This window comes from Prinia subflava, chromosome 16, assembly GCF_021018805.1.
Source record: "Prinia subflava isolate CZ2003 ecotype Zambia chromosome 16, Cam_Psub_1.2, whole genome shotgun sequence".
In the NCBI taxonomy this organism is placed as follows: Eukaryota; Metazoa; Chordata; class Aves; order Passeriformes; family Cisticolidae; genus Prinia; species Prinia subflava.
In genome coordinates, this window is record NC_086262.1 from 16,681,822 (window position 1) to 16,701,794 (window position 19,973).

General features: G+C 51.5%; 1 protein-coding gene across 4 annotated transcripts in view; it reads right to left on the reverse strand.

Annotated features, from left to right (window-relative positions):
* CSNK1A1 (casein kinase 1 alpha 1) overlaps positions 1–8,230 on the reverse strand; it is a 32,275-nt gene extending 24,045 nt beyond the window's left edge. For 3 of the 4 annotated variants that reach the window (XM_063413807.1, XM_063413804.1, XM_063413805.1), the window contains exons 1-2: positions 7,718–8,230; positions 6,832–6,938 (exon numbers count right to left, since the gene is read on the reverse strand). In XM_063413807.1, coding sequence (XP_063269877.1) covers positions 6,832–6,938; positions 7,718–7,840 — 230 coding nt within the window. In that variant the 5' untranslated portion in view covers positions 7,841–8,230. The remainder of the gene's footprint in view (positions 1–6,831; positions 6,939–7,717) is intronic. The other variant, XM_063413808.1, reaches the window with a different exon arrangement.
* Positions 8,231–19,973: the final 11,743 nt, after the last annotated feature.

Sequence of the window (19,973 nt, forward strand, 5' to 3'; positions counted from 1 at the left end):
TTTTATTTGTTTTACCTAAGAAAACATTTCATTTGGTTATTAATAGTATTTTTTCACATCTTCCTTTGAAAGGGTCAAGCAGAACTAGATCAACTAGCAGAGAAAGGGGGTGAAGGGCTAACAGAATCACACACAGGCCATGAAATTCCAGCCCAGTTTCACACTGCTGGGTCACTCACAAAATTCCAGTCAATAACCAGAAGCTTCACACAGTGGCAATTATAAATTACAAGGTAACAAACCCGGCACAAGTACCCAAAATGTGTGAGAAATAAAAGAATTCAGAAGATTCACATTACCAAAAAAAAAAAAAAAAAAAAAGCCAACAACAACAACAAAATTCAGATCAAGATGAAGGAAATTACTGAAATTAGTAGATGACAGCTGTAAAGCACTGGTAAAGAAATCCCATATCTCAGAATTCTGAAGGAAATAAAAGCACCTCACTTTGCCTACAGCTTATACAAAAAACCAGAACATGAGCTCAATGTCACAAAAAACCTGTACCCATCATCAGACAAACCATTTTGTTCCAACTTAATAAAAGCTCTCCTCAATCAACACCTGCCTTCCCAGGTAACTCATCCTCCACTAAAGGCTTCTGTCAGCTCCATCACTGACTATTCCCACAGGGGCTCTGGCAACCTGGAATTACCAACAGAGCTACAGGAGGCTGGGCTTTTGTCAGACAAAAACATCTCCTGGTGCCTCACTGCAGGGAAGGACAATTCTTCCAACACTGGAATATTTCAACTCAAACCTTTACATTTCCAGAAACGTTTATACACCCATTACAAAAAGGGTGATTCTGACTTCTTTGGCATTACATAAACTTTTGCCACTTTCATAAATGATGGTGTGTGACCCTATGATTACTCTGTGTAATCCTATGTAATTAAGTTCCCAGCACTTGGGTTTTCAAGCAACAAGTGAAAAAGAGTTCTCGTGACAGAAATGGATTGTCAGAACTAAGGTGGATACAAAAGCTGTTAGAACAAAATGTAAGGTGAGAAAGTAAGCTGGAAAGAGCTTGCTAACATAATTACCTGAGATCACCTAATTAGTACATTTGACAAGTCAGCAGGCACATGAAGGGGAATATGCAAGTCTGGAAGGCCTCATGGACACAAAGGACTCAGATATCCCACAGAAATCCAAAAGGCACTGATCTGGTGAACACTCTGGAACTGCATTCCAATCCTGCCAGCCCCAAGTCATTTACACAAAAGTCTCTGAACGGGGCATTAGTCAGATGATGAGACTGAAGAGAAAACACTGACCTCCCTGTAATGCCATAGTTCTGATATCCCTGACAAATACCAAGTTATCCTAACCAGGAAAAGTGCAGCTGTTCTACACAGAACCTGTGAATTGGGATCACTGCTGCAAGCCCTGTCACCAGCTCAGGAAAGGAACTCCAAATCCCAACAAGGGCAGGAAAGAGACTTCAGGAAAGATGGGAGGATTGTGACCTGTGTGCAATCATTTACTCAAGCAGTTCAGCAAGGCAGTTATGGAATTCTGCAATTATTCCTTATAGATACAGGAGGATGCGAGAAGGGGAAAAGGAAAACTTTATTAACAAAAATCAGAGAAAAACCAACTGGCAGTTGACAGCCTGTGGGTACAAGCATTATCTTCAGGCACAGAAGCTCTCTGGCTGTCTCTGTGCAGTAACACAAGCATGGGCACTGCCCTGCTGGCCTAGGGAGTTGTCACATTGCACCTGACTGATTCAGACCCTTCTGCTCCCGTGTGCTCAGCACAGACAGCTCCTGACAAATAATGACAGTGCAGACAAATTGGAAAGTGAATTATGCCTGTAAAAATGCACTGAGTCTTACAGACACTGAAGCAACGCATAAGAGAAAGGTAATCCATCACAGATTCATCTCTAAATTGTCATATTTTATATTTCTGCTTCTTCTCCCCTGAATCTGGAAAAGCACTTAACTGTTAGCCAGCTAGGAGTAATATAAATGAACTTCACATAATGTGGCATGACTGAAATCCTGAAGTGCAATATTTAGCAGATGTCACCTAACGTTAGTTGCCATGGAGAGCATGAATTAGGCCACCCAAGTACTAAATAAAGAAACAGCCATGAACACCCTACGCTACGGAGCTGGCTCCACTCTATAAATAAAATTCTGGATCACTTTTTGTACAGTTCTGAGAGCAATACATGAGGGATGCCAGCACAACTCATCCCCTCAGCAAGGAGGTGGTTTCAGCTGTCCAGTGTGATGCTGCAAACACGCAGCTGCCTCCCTGTTCTGCTGGGCTGCTGAATAAACTCCATTAACACCTGCGAGGAAGTCAGGAGTTGAGTTTCCCCTGCAGAAGGCAGTGAGAAGGTGAACCCTTAATCCACACTGGGGACAGCAAACATCACTGAGAAAAAGAGTATTTTAATATTATCCCTGCTCATTGGTTTCAAACAACAGCAACACTGGCCTCAAACTCCAAAAACTGAGTTAAGGCAGGGAGAAAAAATTCAAACTGTGGTCTCTCCTGGCTGCTTTGACAGAGTCCACAAAGACCAACTAAAACAAGAGTTTAGACTGGTGGAAAACAGAAAATAAATGTTATTGCAATATATTTATTTTCTTAATAAAGGAACCATAGGTATTCATTTCAAATATTATCTTCCATTTTATTTAGAGGCACAAGAAGAGGCTTCTGCTCACCTATCAGATGGTTCTACCCTTCAATATGCAGACTAACTAATAACAGAGTTAATTAATAGTTGGATTTATTGATAGAATTTTTTTTGAGGGGGGAGGGGGGTTTCTTGTGGGTTTAGTGAGTGTTTTTCTGTTTTTTTCATGGTAGTCTGGATTTTTTTGGTGGCTGGTTGAGGGGTTTTATGTTGCAGGAAGTTACTGAGAAAGTTAAAAATGAAGGTGTTTGAGAGGTGTGTTTACAGCTTTTTAACCACTGCTAAAAAAAAATCACCATTTTAAACGCTCAAGGCAAATTTGGTTGTGATAACTCTTAGATTACCAACCTTGACCACATTTTTCCATTACAGGTAGCATTTAATGAAGATTTATAAGGGCAGACTGTTGTTAATAATTATCCAGCAACATGGCAGTAATCAACCAGAACCACAAATATTGTAAAATATTTTAATTTTTTCCAGAAAACTCAACTGCAAATTTCTCTATGAACTTCTCAGCATCAAAATATTTGCAAGTACTGCATTGAAAAATTCAGAAAATGAAAAATGTAGAGACTGACTTATTCAGTTTGCAAGAGAACTTTGCAAAAAAAAAAAAAAGAACTAAAAAACACTAAGTCAGTAACTTTTTGTTTTTAAGCTTACAAACAGCTGATTTTCATCAAGGATACAACCAATAGTTGATGAACACCATAAATGGCAAAAAAAATCAAGAGTGGCTGTCCCAGGTAATTTGAATAATTGCTTTTGTGAATAAAGCTTTACCAGAGTTACACTGTGGACAAACACCCAAAAAATCAAAAATTCTCTGCTGCATTCCTCCAAGGCAGCAGCAGCAATTGGGGAATAAAGGTGGATAGTCCCAACTAATAGGATCAGTGCCCAGTTAACAAGATTACAGCTCAAAATGCTTTGTCACTGAAAAAGAAAGGAAAAAAAGCAAAGGGCAGCTGACGAGGGAGAACAATGAGAATAAGCCCAGCAGAATGCTGGGGCCTGGCCATTGTGTCCTAAAGGCACAGCAGACTGGCACAATGTTAAGCTTGGTTCAAGAGCCTTTTGGGAAAAATTAAGGTAATAATTAAGCAAAATTTGGACATCGAGAAGAAAACACAGCTTAAAAAATTTTTGGAGTATTAACGAAGGTTTTGTGAAACTTTAGGGGTAATTTCAGAAACTTTGCTGCACTTCCAGGAAACAATAAGCAGCAAATTTAGAGATTTAAAAGGGTTTAGAATATTTAGAGAATAGACTCTCCAATTCAGTCTCACCAATCTCATTTTTTTGCTATTTTCTGTGCAAATAATATCTTCTATTACAGTGGAATTAAGCACCAAGGCCCCTTGTGCAACCTCCCTGACAGGTGAAGGCTCACTGTTGACCCCACAGAAATATTAAACTCTTGAACCCAAAATTGAGATTTTTCCTCATTAGTTTCTTGCAATGAGCCAGAAAATCCCTCAAACCAAGCTTAAAGGCTGTAAAAAGAACTGCTTGGTTCTAGGTAACTTCAGTAACACTCAGGACATGTGTTCTGGTAATTCCAAGTTGCAATCACATCTACAGGCTGAACTCGCGTCAGAAACAAGAGCCCCAGTGAATGAGCAATGCAGAGTTCATTTATTATCTCAGCTCTGAGTCACAGAACCGCAGCAGAGACCACTGAGAGAGGCAAAGTCACATCACACAACTTCCAGGAAGTTGATCTTGGCCAGTGCATCACTTAAGTAGGTGATAAATAGAGCAAAAGTCCCTGACTCTCAAATGAGGAACACAAATTTTCGCGTTGATGTGTCCAAGATGTGGACTGAGTTTTATAAAGCATGGCAATGGGGAAATCTTGGCATGATCCCTTCACTTCCTATCAAATTCTTGTGCTGCTGTTGTTTAAAGGTGTCACATTACAGAATTTTTTCCAAATGTATTGACTTTCCTTCAGCTTGATTCATCCTTGTGAATACACTGAGCCAGGAACAGCTTATTCCAATGTGACAGCATATTATTATAACACAATGGTGGCACATGGATTATCAATGACACATGCAAAGTGACCTAAGTATTGACTTGGATTCAGAGCACCATGGATTCTACTTCTACTAATCACAGAACATTTTAATATTTGTCCCCTACTCAGCTTCCTCTTAAAAGAAAATAAATCTAAGAATGCTGGTTTAGATTTTCTCAAGCATCACCAAACCAATACCAACAGCCCAGAGCTCTCAAGGAGCATCTGCAACATAAAAACAGATTTACAATAAATGCTGCTTCTGAAAAGAAAAGGAGTATTTCCAAAAAGACACTTTTCTAGAAAAATACTACAAAGATTAACATTGTGAGGACCTGAAAGCACTGACATTATCCAATAATCTCACATCTTTAGCACAATGAGTGTATGAATCAATGTGTTGAGTGTTCCCTCATTTATCTATTCTCAACTTTTTTTGTAACCTTGCATTATTTTTAGGGGGTATAAGAACATCAAATACAGAGGACAGTTGTAGTTGAAGCTAGAGGCAAGTTTCTCATCATCAGTATTTCTCAGGGCATTTTAACCAAATACAAGAAATTAAACAGTATCTCAGTGGAAAAGCCAAAAATTTGCGACTTGGGCCTCATTATAGCACCACTCACTCATTTACTTTTCAAAAAAGTAGTTCAAGAATGCCTGCTTTTCCAGTTCTGTGATGAAACACCTGATATCTGCCTGCTCTGGCTGTTTTCCCAGTTATCCCTGTTTTAGCATGCAGCTATACAGTGAAAGCTTTCCAAAATGCAATTCCTGTTCTTTCAGTTGTGAAATAAAGGCAGCCACATTCCAGAAAAGAAGGAAACTGTATTCTCAAAGAAAGGCTGCATCTGTTTTCACACCAGCAACTCTGCTGAAGCTGCAAGTATTTAATTCAGGTATGCTGATGGTATCCCTGCAAAAGGCTGGAGTGAATGAGGACAGATGGCCAGGACAACACTGTCTCCTCCAGCTCACATTCAGGATCACAGCCAGTCGTGTTTGGGGGGAAGGAGGAGGGAGCTATTAACCTCAGAAATGCAGATTTGTACTAGGCTGTGTCCAAATTAATACAGAATCCTGGCTATGTCATCCTGAGAACTTTAAAGCAGACACTAAATGTCATTATTGAACCTGTACAAAGTCAGGAAGGGTTAAATTAAATAGAATCCACAGTTTGACACAGAACCTAAACTGAAATAGTTTGTGCAGCTCAAGGAACAAAAACCCTTTATGCCATTGTGTCAAGGCAAAAAAACCCCACTAACTTTATAAACAGTTATTAACAAAGTTTCAAAAAAGGAAACAACTTGTAAAAAGTCTGGCTGGAGCAAACTGAAGTTTCATGTAACTCTTTGATGCCCAGATTCCAGAGCTGGGCACTACCCCAGGGTAACACCTCGATAATCCCAGGAGGAATAACCCCTTCAGGAGTCCTGCACCAGCGTTTTTCTTCCAGGTCAGGAAATTCTGAAACCCTGCCGAAAGTTTCAGCTGGAATACGAAGCAAGGAGCCGCATAATGAGGCACTGGGAGGGATTAATCCCGTAAGCAAAGCCTGGTGACGCATCTGTTGCGGGCAGCAGAAAGGAGCTGCTGCCATTTCATTCCTGCTCCAGGTTCTCCGCAGTCTCAAGGCTGGCGGCTCGTAACTATGAAAGGAAAAAGGCACAAGCCCGAGCACGTCCCTTGTCCCACCAGGAGAAGGGGGAGGGTTAATCACGTCCAGCCGCCATTTTCTGAGCGGAGCAGGAAGACATGTTGAAAAAAAAAAAAAAAAAAAAAAAAGAGAGAGAGAGAGAGGCAACAAAAGAAAGCAGCCATTTCTAGGGCCGGCTCCCAACTCTCTGCCTCTCGGAGAAACAGCCTCCTCACACTTTGTTCGAAGGGCCACAAGAATTTCTCACTGGGTGTCTTGCTCTCTATAAAGACAGGAGGCCTGCCAGAGGAACCCAGCGAGTTGGAGAGCTTGGAACGGAGCATCTCCCCCTTTATCAGCCCTGCACGGATAAATTTCTTTTCACGGTGGTGCCCTGCCTCACACTAAGAAGTATAAAACAGCTGCCAATATCTAGTAATAAGCATGACAAAAAGTCATGCCATGCGTACAGAAACGCCACTGGCACACACGGCCGAGTCCTACCGTATATGTGGGATGCCAACTCCTCCCTGCAGGATCTTGTAGAGTTTGCTTTCATAGAGCAGCTGGGGGTGCCGAGCCTTCTGAGACTCCAACTTCACAGCAACTTCCTGCAGTGAGAGGGAACAGGGAGTCAGGGCTGCACCGAGCTTTGAGGGGCACAGCACCTCCACATCCCCCACACACCCCCGATGCAAACGCTTTCGGGTATTATATTTATTTATTTCCCAGCTGGACGCGCTGCATTTTGTCGCATCTTCGAATAAAATCCACATCGCGGTGATTTGTACGTAAATATCCATCCCGGGTCGTGTATTTGAGCTAGAGATGTGGAGTCTTCAGAACCACTTAAGTGAGGAAGAACATACGTGGGTGTTTCTTCTTTACAGCTCAGAGCCGTGAGGGGGAGGAAGAAAAGAAAAAAAAAACCAAAGGAAAAGCTGGAAAAACAGGGGGATCTTCTTTGTTTCTATTAGTGTTGATGAAACGAGATACAAAGTGTTCCCCAGCTGAGGCAGAGGAGGAGATGAATGGCGGCCGAGGGACGACGACTTTGGCCGCTCACAAAACACAAATATGTTTAAATACGTTTTCCCACAATGGTTTCCTCCTCTTTTCTCCTCTCCCAAGTGCTGGGTGAGGGAGCCCAGGACAGCAGGGCTCTGCTGTGGAAGGGGCAGCGAGGAAGACCCTCGGTGGGGAGGGGGGGATGAAGACCCTCGGGGGAAAGGAGGAGAATGAAGGCTCTGAAGAGGGAAAAGAGGGGGAAAGGAAGATCCCACCCCGGGGACACGGAGGGCACAGCCCGGGGCAGGTGGGGCTCGGAGCGGCGCTGCCTGGAGCCCGGCGCCCCCCGGGGAGCTGAGGGGGGACTGCGAGCGGCCCTTACCTCCCCGTTGGTGATGTTGATCGCCAAATAGATGTCCCCGAAGGAGCCCGACCCGATCTTCCGCACCAGCTTGTATTTGCCTCCGACAATGAACTCGGCCTTGGAGCCGCTGCTGCTCGCCATGGCGAGGGGCGGCTCTCGGGCCCTCCCGGCCGGCTCGGCGGGACAACGAGGCCTCTACGGCCGCCCCCGAGGAGGGGAAAGGGGCTGGACGGGGGGAGAGCGGCGCAGCCAAGGACGGTCCCCGAGCTCAGCTCCAGCCGGGGCCCTCGGACGGGCGCCCCCCCTGCGCGGCTCTGCGCCGCTCCCCGGCTCTCGGCGCGCTCCAGAAACAGGAGAAGCGACCCCCGAAGTGCTTGTGAGAGCAGGGAGGGGAAAGGGGGGGGGACTCGCGGGGTCGCGGCGGCCGCCGGCCGCTCACTCGGCCGCCGCCGCCATCTTGTGCCTGAGCCGCCGCCGCCGACACAAAATGCCCCCGGCGCGCGGCCGCCGCTTCTTCACCGCGCGGGGCGCGCTGGGAGCGGGGCGGGGCGCTGCCGGGCCGACCACGCCCCTCGCGACGCTGCGCCAATCACCGCCCTCGCTCGTCGCCCCGCCCTCCAGCCGGGGGCGGTGATTGGGTGTTCTGCGGGCGTGAGCATGCGTACAGCGCCTTTATGCCAGTCCGGGCGGAAGAGGGCGGAGGAAGCGGACGTGCCCTCACTCGCTCTTAAAGGGGCAGGCGGCGGCAGCAGCGGGCGGGGGTGGGGCCAGGGTTTCTTTGCGGTGCCCACACAGCCCTGGGCCCTGAGGCACCGGGGGGTCCCCGACAGGGACAGGGGCTGGAGCTGGGTCAGCCACCACTGAGATGCCACCCCACATCTGGTGCTGTTCCCAGGCTCTTCTCAAAGCCCAGGCCCTAACCTCTGTGTACATTAACGGGCTGGTTTGTGGATAAATAAATACACAACAACTTCGTTCCTTGGAGGTGTTTAAGGAAAGGGTGGATGGGGCACTCAGTGCTTTGGTCTGGGTTACGAGGTGGGGGTCGGTCACAGGTTGGGATGGATGATTTGGGAGATGTATTCTAACCCCAATGATCCTGGCATGTTGTGATAATTTCCACCACTGAGGCAAAGTGCTGCAACAGTTGCCCAGGGGTGCTGTGCAGTCCCACTCTGGAGACATCCCAGACCCACCTGGATGCATTCCCGTGGCCCCCTTCCAGGACTGGACCAGCTCCAGAGGTCCCTTTCATCCCTAATAAATCCGTGATTCTCTGAAATCCATGGCCTCCTTCCCCACATCCGCAGGGGCATGGCAGGCCCGAGCTGCTCACGGTGGGCCCGAGCTGCTTACGGGGTGCCTGAGCTGCTCACGGCGGGCACGAGCTGCTCACGGCGGGTACGAGCTGCTCACAGTGGGCTCGAGCTGCTCACGGCGGTCCTGAGCTGCTCACGGTGGGCCCGAGCTGCTCACGGCGGTCCTGAGCTGCTCACGGTGAGCTTGAGCTGCTCACGGTGGGCACGAGCTGCTCACGGTGAGCTCGAGCTGCTCACGGTGGGCTCGAGCTGCTCACGGTGGGCACGAGCTGCTCACGGTGAGCTTGAGCTGCTCACGGTGGGCACGAGCTGCTCACGGTGAGCTCGAGCTGCTCACGGTGGGCTCGAGCTGCTCACGGTGGGCACGAGCTGCTCACGGTGGGCTCGAGCTGCTCACGGTGGGCTCGAGCTGCTCACGGTAAGCTTGAGCTGCTCACAGTGGGCATGAGCTGCTCACGGCGGGCACGAGCTGCTCACACTCCTGCACACACCGTGCTCCATCACCTGTCCCTGCTCCACAGCCCACCCTCAGCCCTCACCCTGGGCCCAGGTGTCCGCTCCAGGTGAGGCGCCAGGAGCAGCCCGTGCCCCCCTGACAAGGACACGGCCACCAGAACCACCCAGCACTCCACATCCCTGCGGTCTCCACCTTCACGTGTCCCCTGCACCCGGCTCCATCCTGGCCAGGGTCACCCTGCCCCAGCTCGTGCTCCAGGGGCTGCTCCTCTCCGCCTGGCAAAAGTGAAATCTCCTGCCTTTCCCCCTCGCTCCCTGGCGCTGTGAGTTTTCCCTTTGCAGGAACACCAAACTGTGAATTCCCGGTGACTCATCGTCACTCCCTGTCACAGCGGCGTCTTCTGCCGTGCAGGGCTGCATTTGGGAAATGATTCAGTCTGCAGGAGAGAGAAAGCTCCTCCGGTAATGTAGCTCATGGAAGTAGAAGGAAAGCCTACTCAGGGTGTCTGCTTTGAAGACAGGCAGGCAGAAACTGCTTCCCAGCTTGCCTGGTGCACCCAAAGCCAAGGAAATAATGAAAATATGGATTTCAAGATCTGTCTATGCATGGATTTTTTTTTTTTTTAATAGCTGACTGCGTTAGAGAAAAGTGTGATTGAGAGGTCCAGGTTAGGATATAACAGTAGGATATGAAGGTGGAGGAGTTCTCTCAAAGAACAGCATCCACACGGTGGAAGAAGCTCTTCCTGTACTCATCATGTTGCTTTCTAGCTTGGTAAAAACACTTTCTGCCTGCACTAGTGCAAAAGAGCCCTGGCTTGTGTCCATCTGGCTGTGAGGCAGGAAGGGAAATCTGTGATTTTCCTGAGTTTTTCTTCCTGTGGTGGACTCAGTGAGCTCCAGATGACTCCACAGTGAGAGACCAGGAGGATTGGAGAGGGAAGATTGGCACTCAGCAATGCCCTGCATGGCAAATATCATCTCCAAGTTCCCCTTGTGTTTCAGGGAGCTTAAATCCAAGGTTTTACTACAGCTTTCCCTGCGTCTCTGATGAAAAGATTGAAATGCAAATGACTCAAAATCAGCCAGATGCACCAGAAGGGAAAGGATGCTCCGAGAACGAGCTGGCCTCCAACTCATTCCCACCTCGGCTCTGTCAGGGAGCATTTGTGCAGGCAAGAATCTCAGCACTCCTGTCACTCACAGGGATTGTGGATCTCGTGTGGGGGATCTGGGATGCATCACACGCTCCTTCAGGGGGCTGGAGCTCCAAGGGCAAATGAGGTATCTTGGAACATCACACCCATTCCTGCAAGCAGAGCCCCGTGTCCTCAGGTGCCCCCTGTGATCTGCAGACAGCTCAGGGCTGATGTGCCTCTGTCCTTTGGGGTTGTGTTTAATGGTTGCTCGGGATGGGATCGGAGCGCTTGGGAGGCGTTTGGCTTGAGTCACGTATCCTTGGAGGAGCTGGAAAAACAGGTCTGGAGCTCCTGGCCCCGGCAAGAGCCCCGTGCCTGGGTATGCAGGAGAGCAGGATCTGCTGGGCTGGGCAATGCTGCCACCTCCTGCCTGCCGGGGACAGCTCTGTGTCCTAGGGACAGCGCTGTGTCCAGGGGACAGCCTTGTGTCCAGGGGACATCTCTGTGTCCAGGGGACAGCGCTGTGTCCTGGGGACAGCTCTGTGTCCAGGGGACAGCGCTGTGTCCTGGGGACAGCTCTGTGTCCAGGGGACAGCGCTGTGTCCTGGGGACAGCTCTGTGTCCAGGGGATAGCCCTGTGTCCAGGGGACAGCGCTGTGTGTGAGTGATAGCTCCTTGTCCAGGGGACAGCCCTGTGTCCAGGGGACAGCGCTGTGTGTGGATGATAGCTCCTTGATTGGATTTCAAACTCCAATTAAATAGCAGTGAAAATGTAAGTTGGGAGGGGAATTTCAGGCTGAGCTGACCCAGGGTCTCACTGCTGCTCATACAGGGTTGTCTCTCTTCTTCATCCTCTTTCCCTCCTACTGCCCCCTCTCACTGCCCAGCTCTGGCAGGTCAGCGTGGTCAACTCAGCCCTCCAAATCTACAGAAAATTTTCCAAATGGTTTCTCCTGGTCCCTTCTCTGGGTTAATGTTCTGCCAGGTTGGTGACCCTGAAGCAGCTCCAGGGGACAGTGCAAGGGTTGTCCCAGGCTGGCAGTGACATGGCAGAACAACAGACGGGAGGTGTCAGCTGGAAAACTGAAGGAACTTCTCCCAGTGCCTGGAAAGGAGCTCTGCAGACACCAGGAGAGAGCAGGAGAATCTGTGAATTCCCTGCTCACAGGGAGAACACCAACCTCCTGTCCATTATTATTTTTCACATCTTTCAGAGCCACAGAGACAATGAAAATATCTTTGTGTCTGCATCACTTGAGAGAGTGAAAGGAATAAATCCTCTCTCTTCCCTCTCCAAAGCCAGGCCAGAAGTCCTGCTGCATGAGCAAGGCTCCAGTGTGAGCAGCCCTCATCTTCAGCCCGAGCTCTGATCTGCTCTCTGAAGTGTTTATTGTCTCAGAGATATGGAGACCCCAAGACAATTTTACCCCTTTTTCCCTGTAAGTGAGCAAAACCCAGGTGCAGATGGAACCAAGACACAACCAGTGGGTAGTGATGAGTCCAGGGCTGCCAAAATCACCTCAGAATCCCTTTGCTCTTTGCCAGGAGGAGCAAGTGAGCTTCTGGCATGACGGAGGGCTGTGTGTGTCAGTCAGACGTGGTCAGAGGTGTGCAGTCCCAGCAGGTCCTGGGCTGGGACATCCTCTTTGCTCTGGCACCTGCCCTCACCTCACAGCAGCAGCGTGTCCTTCACACAGGGACCTGTGCCCTCCCTGCCCAGCCCCTGCCTCCAGCTTTGAGCTGACCTCAGCTCATCCCCTTGCAGCTATTTTTAGCAGAGCTTATGGTGTTTGGGAAAACGGCTGGAGAGGAGCAGCTTGTGCCAGCAGGAACCAAAGCAGGTTTGTTCTGGGCCCCTGCGTGGGGCAGCTCACCTTGGGGCACTCCTGCCCGAGGACAGGTGGCTCTGCCACCCATCTGGCAAACCCTGCTGGCCCTCGGGTGGCCCTTGCTGGGTGACGTGGGGCTCACCAGGACGTGGCAGGGTGGCAGGAGGGATCCAGTCCCTCCACATTCCATGGGCTGCGTCCTGCCTGACACCCACCCACGCCGAGGGCACCCGAAGAGGCGCTGCTGGCCACCCCTGCCAGAGCCACCAGTCCCTGCCCTCCCCTGCACTGGCACAGGGCTGTGGGGAGCCAGCCCAGGGAACTGCTCCAGGTTGAAAATAACTCCGTTTTTCCGGAACAGTCTGACACTGGCAGCCTTTGCCAGGCTGGATCTCAGTGCAGAGCTTCAACGCCAGAGCTGGCACGAGGCAAGAGGCACCATTATTTTTGGCAAGGGCATCTGCTTTAAGTGTTTGCACGCAACCCTCAGAAAGTTGTCAGCCCCTGTAGTTACAGCCAGCACAGGCGATGCCTTTTTGCCTCAGCAGGGATGTGAGCAGCCATGAAATTGTGGGATTTCATCTCCAGCACTGCTGCAGGGGACTCACTGGGGACAAGGCTGGGACAAGGCTCCCCCACTAATGCCAAATCTTTATATTTGCCCTTATCGTGTCTCCAGGCAGATCCCAGCACCCACAGCCATTGTGCCTTGCTCATCCTGCAGCAGGGAAAGGACACAACACGCCCTGGAGATGGTACAGGGCTTTGGGACAGAGCCTGGAGCAGGCAGGGACAGTGGCACACAAAGGTGAACCAAAGGTGTCTGTGTCCAGGGAGAAGGTGTCCAGGAGCCAACAGTGCCACTTCCAAGCCTGTAAAAGAAGCCAGAGGGGAATTCTGCAGTCTGGGACATTCTTGGCTGTTTGGAGAGAGGATCTTTTTAAAAAAAAGTACTGGAGGAAAAGGGGGATTTTCAAGCAATTTGGATGATTCACAGGAATGTTGTTAGTGCACAGCTGAAGCTTCACCAATGAACTTGTTCCCTGGAAGACTTTCAGAGTATGTGGAGCTGAGGCCCAAACTTTCCAGTGATGTCAGGGCTGAAATTGCTTTGAGTGCTTGAGAGGATGCACTGGGAGGTGAGGAAAGAGAGTCTGAAAAAAAAGTCATGGACCCAAAAAGATGGAAATGGCAGCACAGCTGATTCACTGCATGTCAAGTGCTGTGGAGAAGCCTTCAGCAGCAGCTTCTCTGGTGCTTTTGAATTAATTACCCTGCTGGTGTGCAGAGTTCTGGTGTTTAGCAGCCAAGGCACATTTCCTCTGTGGCTGCTTAAATCAGTCAGGTTCAAATCGCTGAGGTGAGTCTGCTCTGACACAAAATAATTCAGCTGCTGGATGACAGCTGATTCACCTGGGAGTAAATCATCCTCCTAAGTGCAATTTCTTGAACCATTTTAGGGAATATGGGTTCTATACATGTCGTGTGCTGTGGTTTAGGATGGCAGGGAGGATAAGAAGAACAAAAGCAGCCAGTGCAGTGTCTGAGCTGGTCCCAGCGCAGGCTCTGGCTGTGCTTGCTGGACATTGCTGCTCTCCAGTGGCAGGAGCCAGCTGAGCACACTCTGTGTGGCCCCATCATCTTCTTTTTGGGGTGCTCTGGATCTCTTTACACACTGGGGGAGAAGTTACATGGAGCTGGAGCAGAGGCTGGGCTCCCCTGTCAGGACATTACATTTCCCACTTGTTTTTTAAAGCAAGTTCCTTCCTGCCTGAACATCATCTCTACTCAATGGATGAGCTTTTCAGGTCATTCAAAAGCTGATGCTTGCTGAGATTAAAAAAAGCCCAACAATGGGCTGAGAGATGCTGTTTGATTATGCCTGAATTTTTTCCCCTCCCCTCCTCCAGAGATCATCACGAGCTCCGGTTCATTTGCGTTTGTGAAGAGCACAGGGTGGAAAGTGCCAGATAAGGGGAAAGGCTCATCACATGTTATTGTCAGCACAGCACTGGAAATATCACTAATGAATCAATCAGCACAGGGCCCTGCCCCATGACCCCTCTGCAGCAGCAGCCGGGACTTGTGGGTCCCACCTGAGGGCTTGAGGAGCAGAGCAAGCAGATGAGGAGGGAACGGGGCTGTCCTGCTTGGATGCACCTGGGAATGAGCCCTGACAAGTCACTGATGGCCCCTCAGCGAATTTCAGCACTAATGAACAGCACACAGCACTCAGCAGGGCCATGCTTGGCAGTCCTGTCCCTGTGGACACCCCAGGAGTGGCTCTGCGGGGTCTCATGGACATCCAGCTCCAGCCCCAGAGCTGCGTGGCTCTGAGACCCTGTGGGGACAGCCAGGCTGGGGCTCTGTGACACACAGCTCATGGCCTGACCTGCTGCTGAGAGGGACAGCCCTGGGAAGCAGCTGGGTGCCTTGAAGAGCAGGGTGCTCTACAAACACCTGGAATCAAATCTGGGAGCAGCACCAGCCCAGGATGACCCTCCCTTCTGCTCTGCACCGACTGCAGCCCCAGCACACATGGCACAGGCTCCCTCTGCATCGTCCTCTGCAGGTCCTGGCAGGGCTGGTCCCAGAGCTGGAGGGACCAGATCTGGCTGCAGAGTGGCTTCATGATGAGAGCACAGCTCTGCTGGTCACTGCCCTGTGCTGGTCTCATGGCACCGAGACTGGCTGGAAATACAGACAGAATTATTTGTACTGCATGAGCTCTCATACCCACACTCCTTCCTGAGCAGCTCCTGTGGGGCTGTGAGGTGGTGGCTGATGCCTGGCACAGAAATGTCACCCAGCAAGGACACCTCACCCCCATGAGGTGCTGCTGGCCCACTCCAAACCCCACTAGTACCTGGGGAGCAGATCAGAATCTCGTGTGACTCAGGCCCAAGACTCATCACGTCTCTCCTAAGTGAGGCAGGGCCTGTGGTGTCCCAAGGTGTCCTGTGACCCTGCCTCCAGAGGGACAGAGTGTGTGGTGACCGAACAGTGTCTCCCCACATTCCCTGAGCTGGTGGAGCCACACTCCTGGGACTGGGATCCCACCTGAGGAGGTTTTTCACTTTGAAACTTCTCAGGAAAATTCAGACATGTGGGATCTGCTTCCCTTCTGCAGAGAGACAAAAAAAAAGGGTCAGTCCAGAAGGGAAGGAAGGGGTGCTCAGTGTTCACATAAGGGTGGACCTGCTGCAGGTGACAGCATTCCTGGGGTGAGGACGTGGTGTGCCCTGTTCCCGGGGAGCTCCTGACCTCTGCTTCCCTCTCAGGACAACACGTGAGAGCCGTGGGACAGCTCACCCACACCCTGGCTCACAGCAGATGTTTGCAGTGTTCCTGTCCCAAGAACATCCCCTAGGCTCCCCCAAGACCTCCAGCCTTAAGCAAGAGGTGGTGGCTCTTTGTCTTTAATAACCCAAAGGATTTTTCTTCCATGAATTCATCCAGTTCCTGTTGAAACGCTTTGCGTCTGTCACATCCTGTGGCGAGGAGCTCCATGGTTTAGCCATACATTGCACCAAGAACCACTTCCTTTTCCTTGTCCCAGGCTTCCCTCCAGGTAGTTTTGTTTGGAGCCTGTGCTCCTGCAGGGGCAGAGCCGTGAGTAATCACCCTCCCTGCCCTCACACGCCTCCCAGGGCAGGGCAGTCTGCATCACACCCCCTGCCTCATCCCTTCTCCGTGCCATTCCTCGTGCAGGGGCTGCTGCAGAGCTTGGGGCAGTCCTGCTTCCCTTCTCTGGGCCTCTCCACATCCCTCTGGAGACAAGGAAATGGAGAGAGCTGCAGGCAGCATCCTCAGCGTGGGCACATCCACAGTGCCAGTGCTTCCTTTCTCATCCTCTGCTTCTTCCTTGCTCTTTTCCAACATTCAGTTTTCTGCTTTCTCTGCTCCAGGCACTTTGGAACCATCATTTAGCACAACCCCAAAGATTCCCTTCCTGGGAGGAGGTGCACCAGTCAGAGTCTATCACTGGGCTGCCACTGTTAGGACTGGTTTTTGTGTGTTTTCCCTGCCTTTTCCTGAGTTCCCTTGGCTGCCTTGCAGTCCCCTGCTCGGGGACATGGACACAGCAGCTCCAAAGAGCTCGGTGCTGGTGCCAAACATGGTCACTGTGCTGGCCCGGCCCTTTTCCAGATAATTTGTGGACACACTCAATGGCTCCCCACAGGTAACACCCCTTAGCTGTGAAAACAAACCCTTTATTCCAGTCCTTCCTTTCCTGCCTGTAACAACTGCTCTGCCTGGCAGGTTTTTCCTCTCTCCCTCCTGTGTCCCTGAGGGGCTCTGGTGGGAGGACATCTCACAAACCAGGTTTCCTTCCCCAGTCCTTGCAGGATGGCCCCGTGCTCCCCCTTGGCCAGGAGCAGGAGCCAGGCCTGGCACAGGGTGTCCTGGCTGGTGGCTCTCACCAGCACGGCCCGGAGCTGGGGCGTGGGCTGGTGAGTCAGGGCTGCAGGAGCTGGAATCTCATTAATAATGGAGACACATTAATAATGGAGACCTCCCTCTGACACTGCAGCCATCCTGAGGCTGGGGGAAGAGCATGAAGCAATGGCTGCTGACACACAGGGGAGCTCTGCCTTCAGTGGGCAGGCAGAGCAACCTTGGGCAGGCACTGCCACTGTGGCAGGGAGCTCCACACTGCCAGAGCTGGGACAGCCCCACAGGCGTGGGGGGCTCTGGGCTGTACCTGGAATCAGGCTGAGCTGCCAGACCTCAGCACCATCAGAACTGCGATTCCTGGCCATCATTTTATATTCCACGGCATGAGCTGCTGGGGTTTTTCCACAACAAACTCCTCCTCAGTAAAACATCCTCCCTGCTCTGATGTGACGTGGTGGGGAGAGGAGGATGTGTGGGCAACACCATGAGCTGGCCCTGCAGCCCCTCTGCTGCTGCTGAGGCTCAGGGGCCTCTGGAGCTCTTCTTTCACCTCCACATCTTTTCATCCCTTCTTTGTTCAGCCACATCTCCCTGTTTTCTCAGCCCTGGCATCTGGCAGCCCCACCAGTCCAAGCTCTCCGAAGCCTCTGGTGATAATTTCTCCCAAAATGAAGGGGGAGCCAGACATTGGCTGCTCCCATGAAAAAGCTCTTGGCCATGAACTTCCCCAGCCTGTAGCACAAAGCTCAGGGCTGCCCAGCAGAGCCTGGAGCTGGTGACCTGCCAGGTCTTTGCTTTAGGTGTCCTCAGCGTGCTGTGGGACCCAGCTGAGCCCCCTGGGCTGGGGTTCTGCCCCAGCACTGAAATGAGCACCCAGTGCTCCTCTCAAGGGGCAGCTGTTACTCGTGCCTGTGGCAGAGACTCGAGCCCTGCCATGGCACAGTTCCTGTGTGCACCAGTGGAAAAAGGGATGGGGAGAAGGGGCAGGGACTGGCTCAGCAGCCTGAAGGGGCTCTCGCCTCCCTGCACCCCTCTTTTCTGCCTGCAGCAAGAGAAGTCAGCCCCTGCAGCTCCTCCTGCGCAGGCTGCTGCAGCTCCAGAACAACCACTCCTGCAGGGATTTTGCCTGGAGGAGCTGGTGGGACTCCAGAGGTGTCCCAAAGGGGAAGGTGACTCTGGAGGGGATGCCCCTCTGCTTGGCTTCTCGTGCCCTCACCTCACACAGGAGGGTGGCAGTGGCCATGGGCAGGGGGTGCCCGGGGGTGCCCACAGGGAGGAGGAGGAGGAGGAGGAGGAGGGGCTCACGTGGAGTTCCAGCTCCACGGGTGGGTGGTGGTGATGACGCGGCAGGAGCAGAAATCCCACAAAGTCAGGCAGGGAGGAGATCAGTACTGGATCAGTGGAAATGAGTAAGCAGCAGAAGCCACCAGAATCTTCTGAACTCTTCTTACTTCTCTCATGTCTTGCTGCCTCCCTGCTGCAGGCAGAAGGGGCTCGGTGGGGTGTCCTGTGGGGTGCTTTGGGCAGGGAGTGTTGTCACTGGCACTGTGACGGGGTGTGGGTGGCCCTGTCTGGGGCTGGACTGGCCTGGAGACATCTGTCCTTCCTCCCAGAGCTGCAGGATGCTGCAGACACCTCTGCACTCCAGCTCGGGTGCCCTTGAACTGTGCACACCTCTGCGTTCTCCATGCTGGTCCTGAGAGAGCAGGACCCTCTGTCAGGGCAGAAATACGAATATCTCAGAATTCAGTGCCCTCTCACCAGCCTCTGGCTTTCCCCGAGCTGTTGTCACCAGCAGCTGGCTCAGCTGGCTTACTGGGATTTGTGACAAATGGGTGAGAGGCCCAGAGTCACCAGCCCTGGCAGAGAAATGGAGATCTTGGGGTAGGAAAAGCAAGGCAGGGCAGCAGAGGGGAGAGGGCAGGACCACGGAGGCTGGTGGATGTAAAGCTTCAGCCACAAACCCACAGATCCAAGAGGCTTGGGCTGCTGTGGCTCAGAGTGGCCAAGAGGGGCTGAAGCCTCCTCCATGAAGGAGGCCTCTGCAAGGCCCATAAATAACCCTCTTGGCAATAAAGAGCTGACTCTTCATTTATTCTGCCTAGATCAAATCCTATCTGCTTATTTTTAGGCTGTGCTCTGCCTCGTGGTGCAGGCATGTGGCTGGAGCCTGCAGCTCCATCCTGACCCTGAAGCTGACACCACTTCCACCTGCCTGGGAGCCCTGGCTGAGTACCTGGATGGGATTATCCTGAGCAGGCAGGCACAGCCCTCCTTCCCTCTTAAGCACATTAGCTGGAAAGGGAAGAAGGAAGGGGAAGGAATGACAGCCCTGTGGTTCTTCAGGAGCTGCTCATGCTGGTGGCAAGCTCAGCAGAATGAAAACATTTAATTTCACAGGCTTTTTTCCTCCTTTCCAGTGGCTGGAGCTGCACAGCACAGACAGCGGGGCTGCAGGCAAAGTCCACTTCCAAGCCCTGCCGTGTGGGAGGAAGTTTTGTGATTAGGACTCACCTGGCAGCACATTCTTGAGCTGCTGTTTTTCTCCCCGTGTTTTCCTTTCCATCCTGTGGTCACCAGCTCCTTCCTAGATGGGAAAGAAATCCAAAGAACAGTAAGAATGGAAGAGATTAAATAGAGGAAATGTAACTTTCCTGTACAAACGTGCTGCTGGGAGACGAGCCCCCCTGCCTGCTGTTATTAGCCTGAACTTTGGTGCTTTGCATGGCTGGGAGCTGTGTTTATTTTCTGAGCAAGCCCTGTTTAACTCACAGCCTGTCTGGAGCGTTCCCAGAGAGCCCCCTGATGGCTTTAGCTTTCATCCCGATATCCTGAGCGTCGATGTTTGGAGTAGCTGGGAAAAGGCAGAACAGCAGAAGGCTTTGCAGGAGCCAGCAAGTTCAGGGTGAGATGTAGGGTGGAAATAACCCCTTTCCAGGGTGAGGTGACACCTTCTGCTGGCTGCTGGGCTGCCAGATGTCCCTGCCTCCCGTCCTGAGGCTTTCACCATGTCCTGTTCTGGGCCAGAACACAGAACCATCATCAGGAGCTGCCCCAGCCCCGGGACTGAGGCTGAGCTCATCACACAAGGAGTGTTACGGGGGATCTACTCCCACCAGCCCCATGGGTTGGG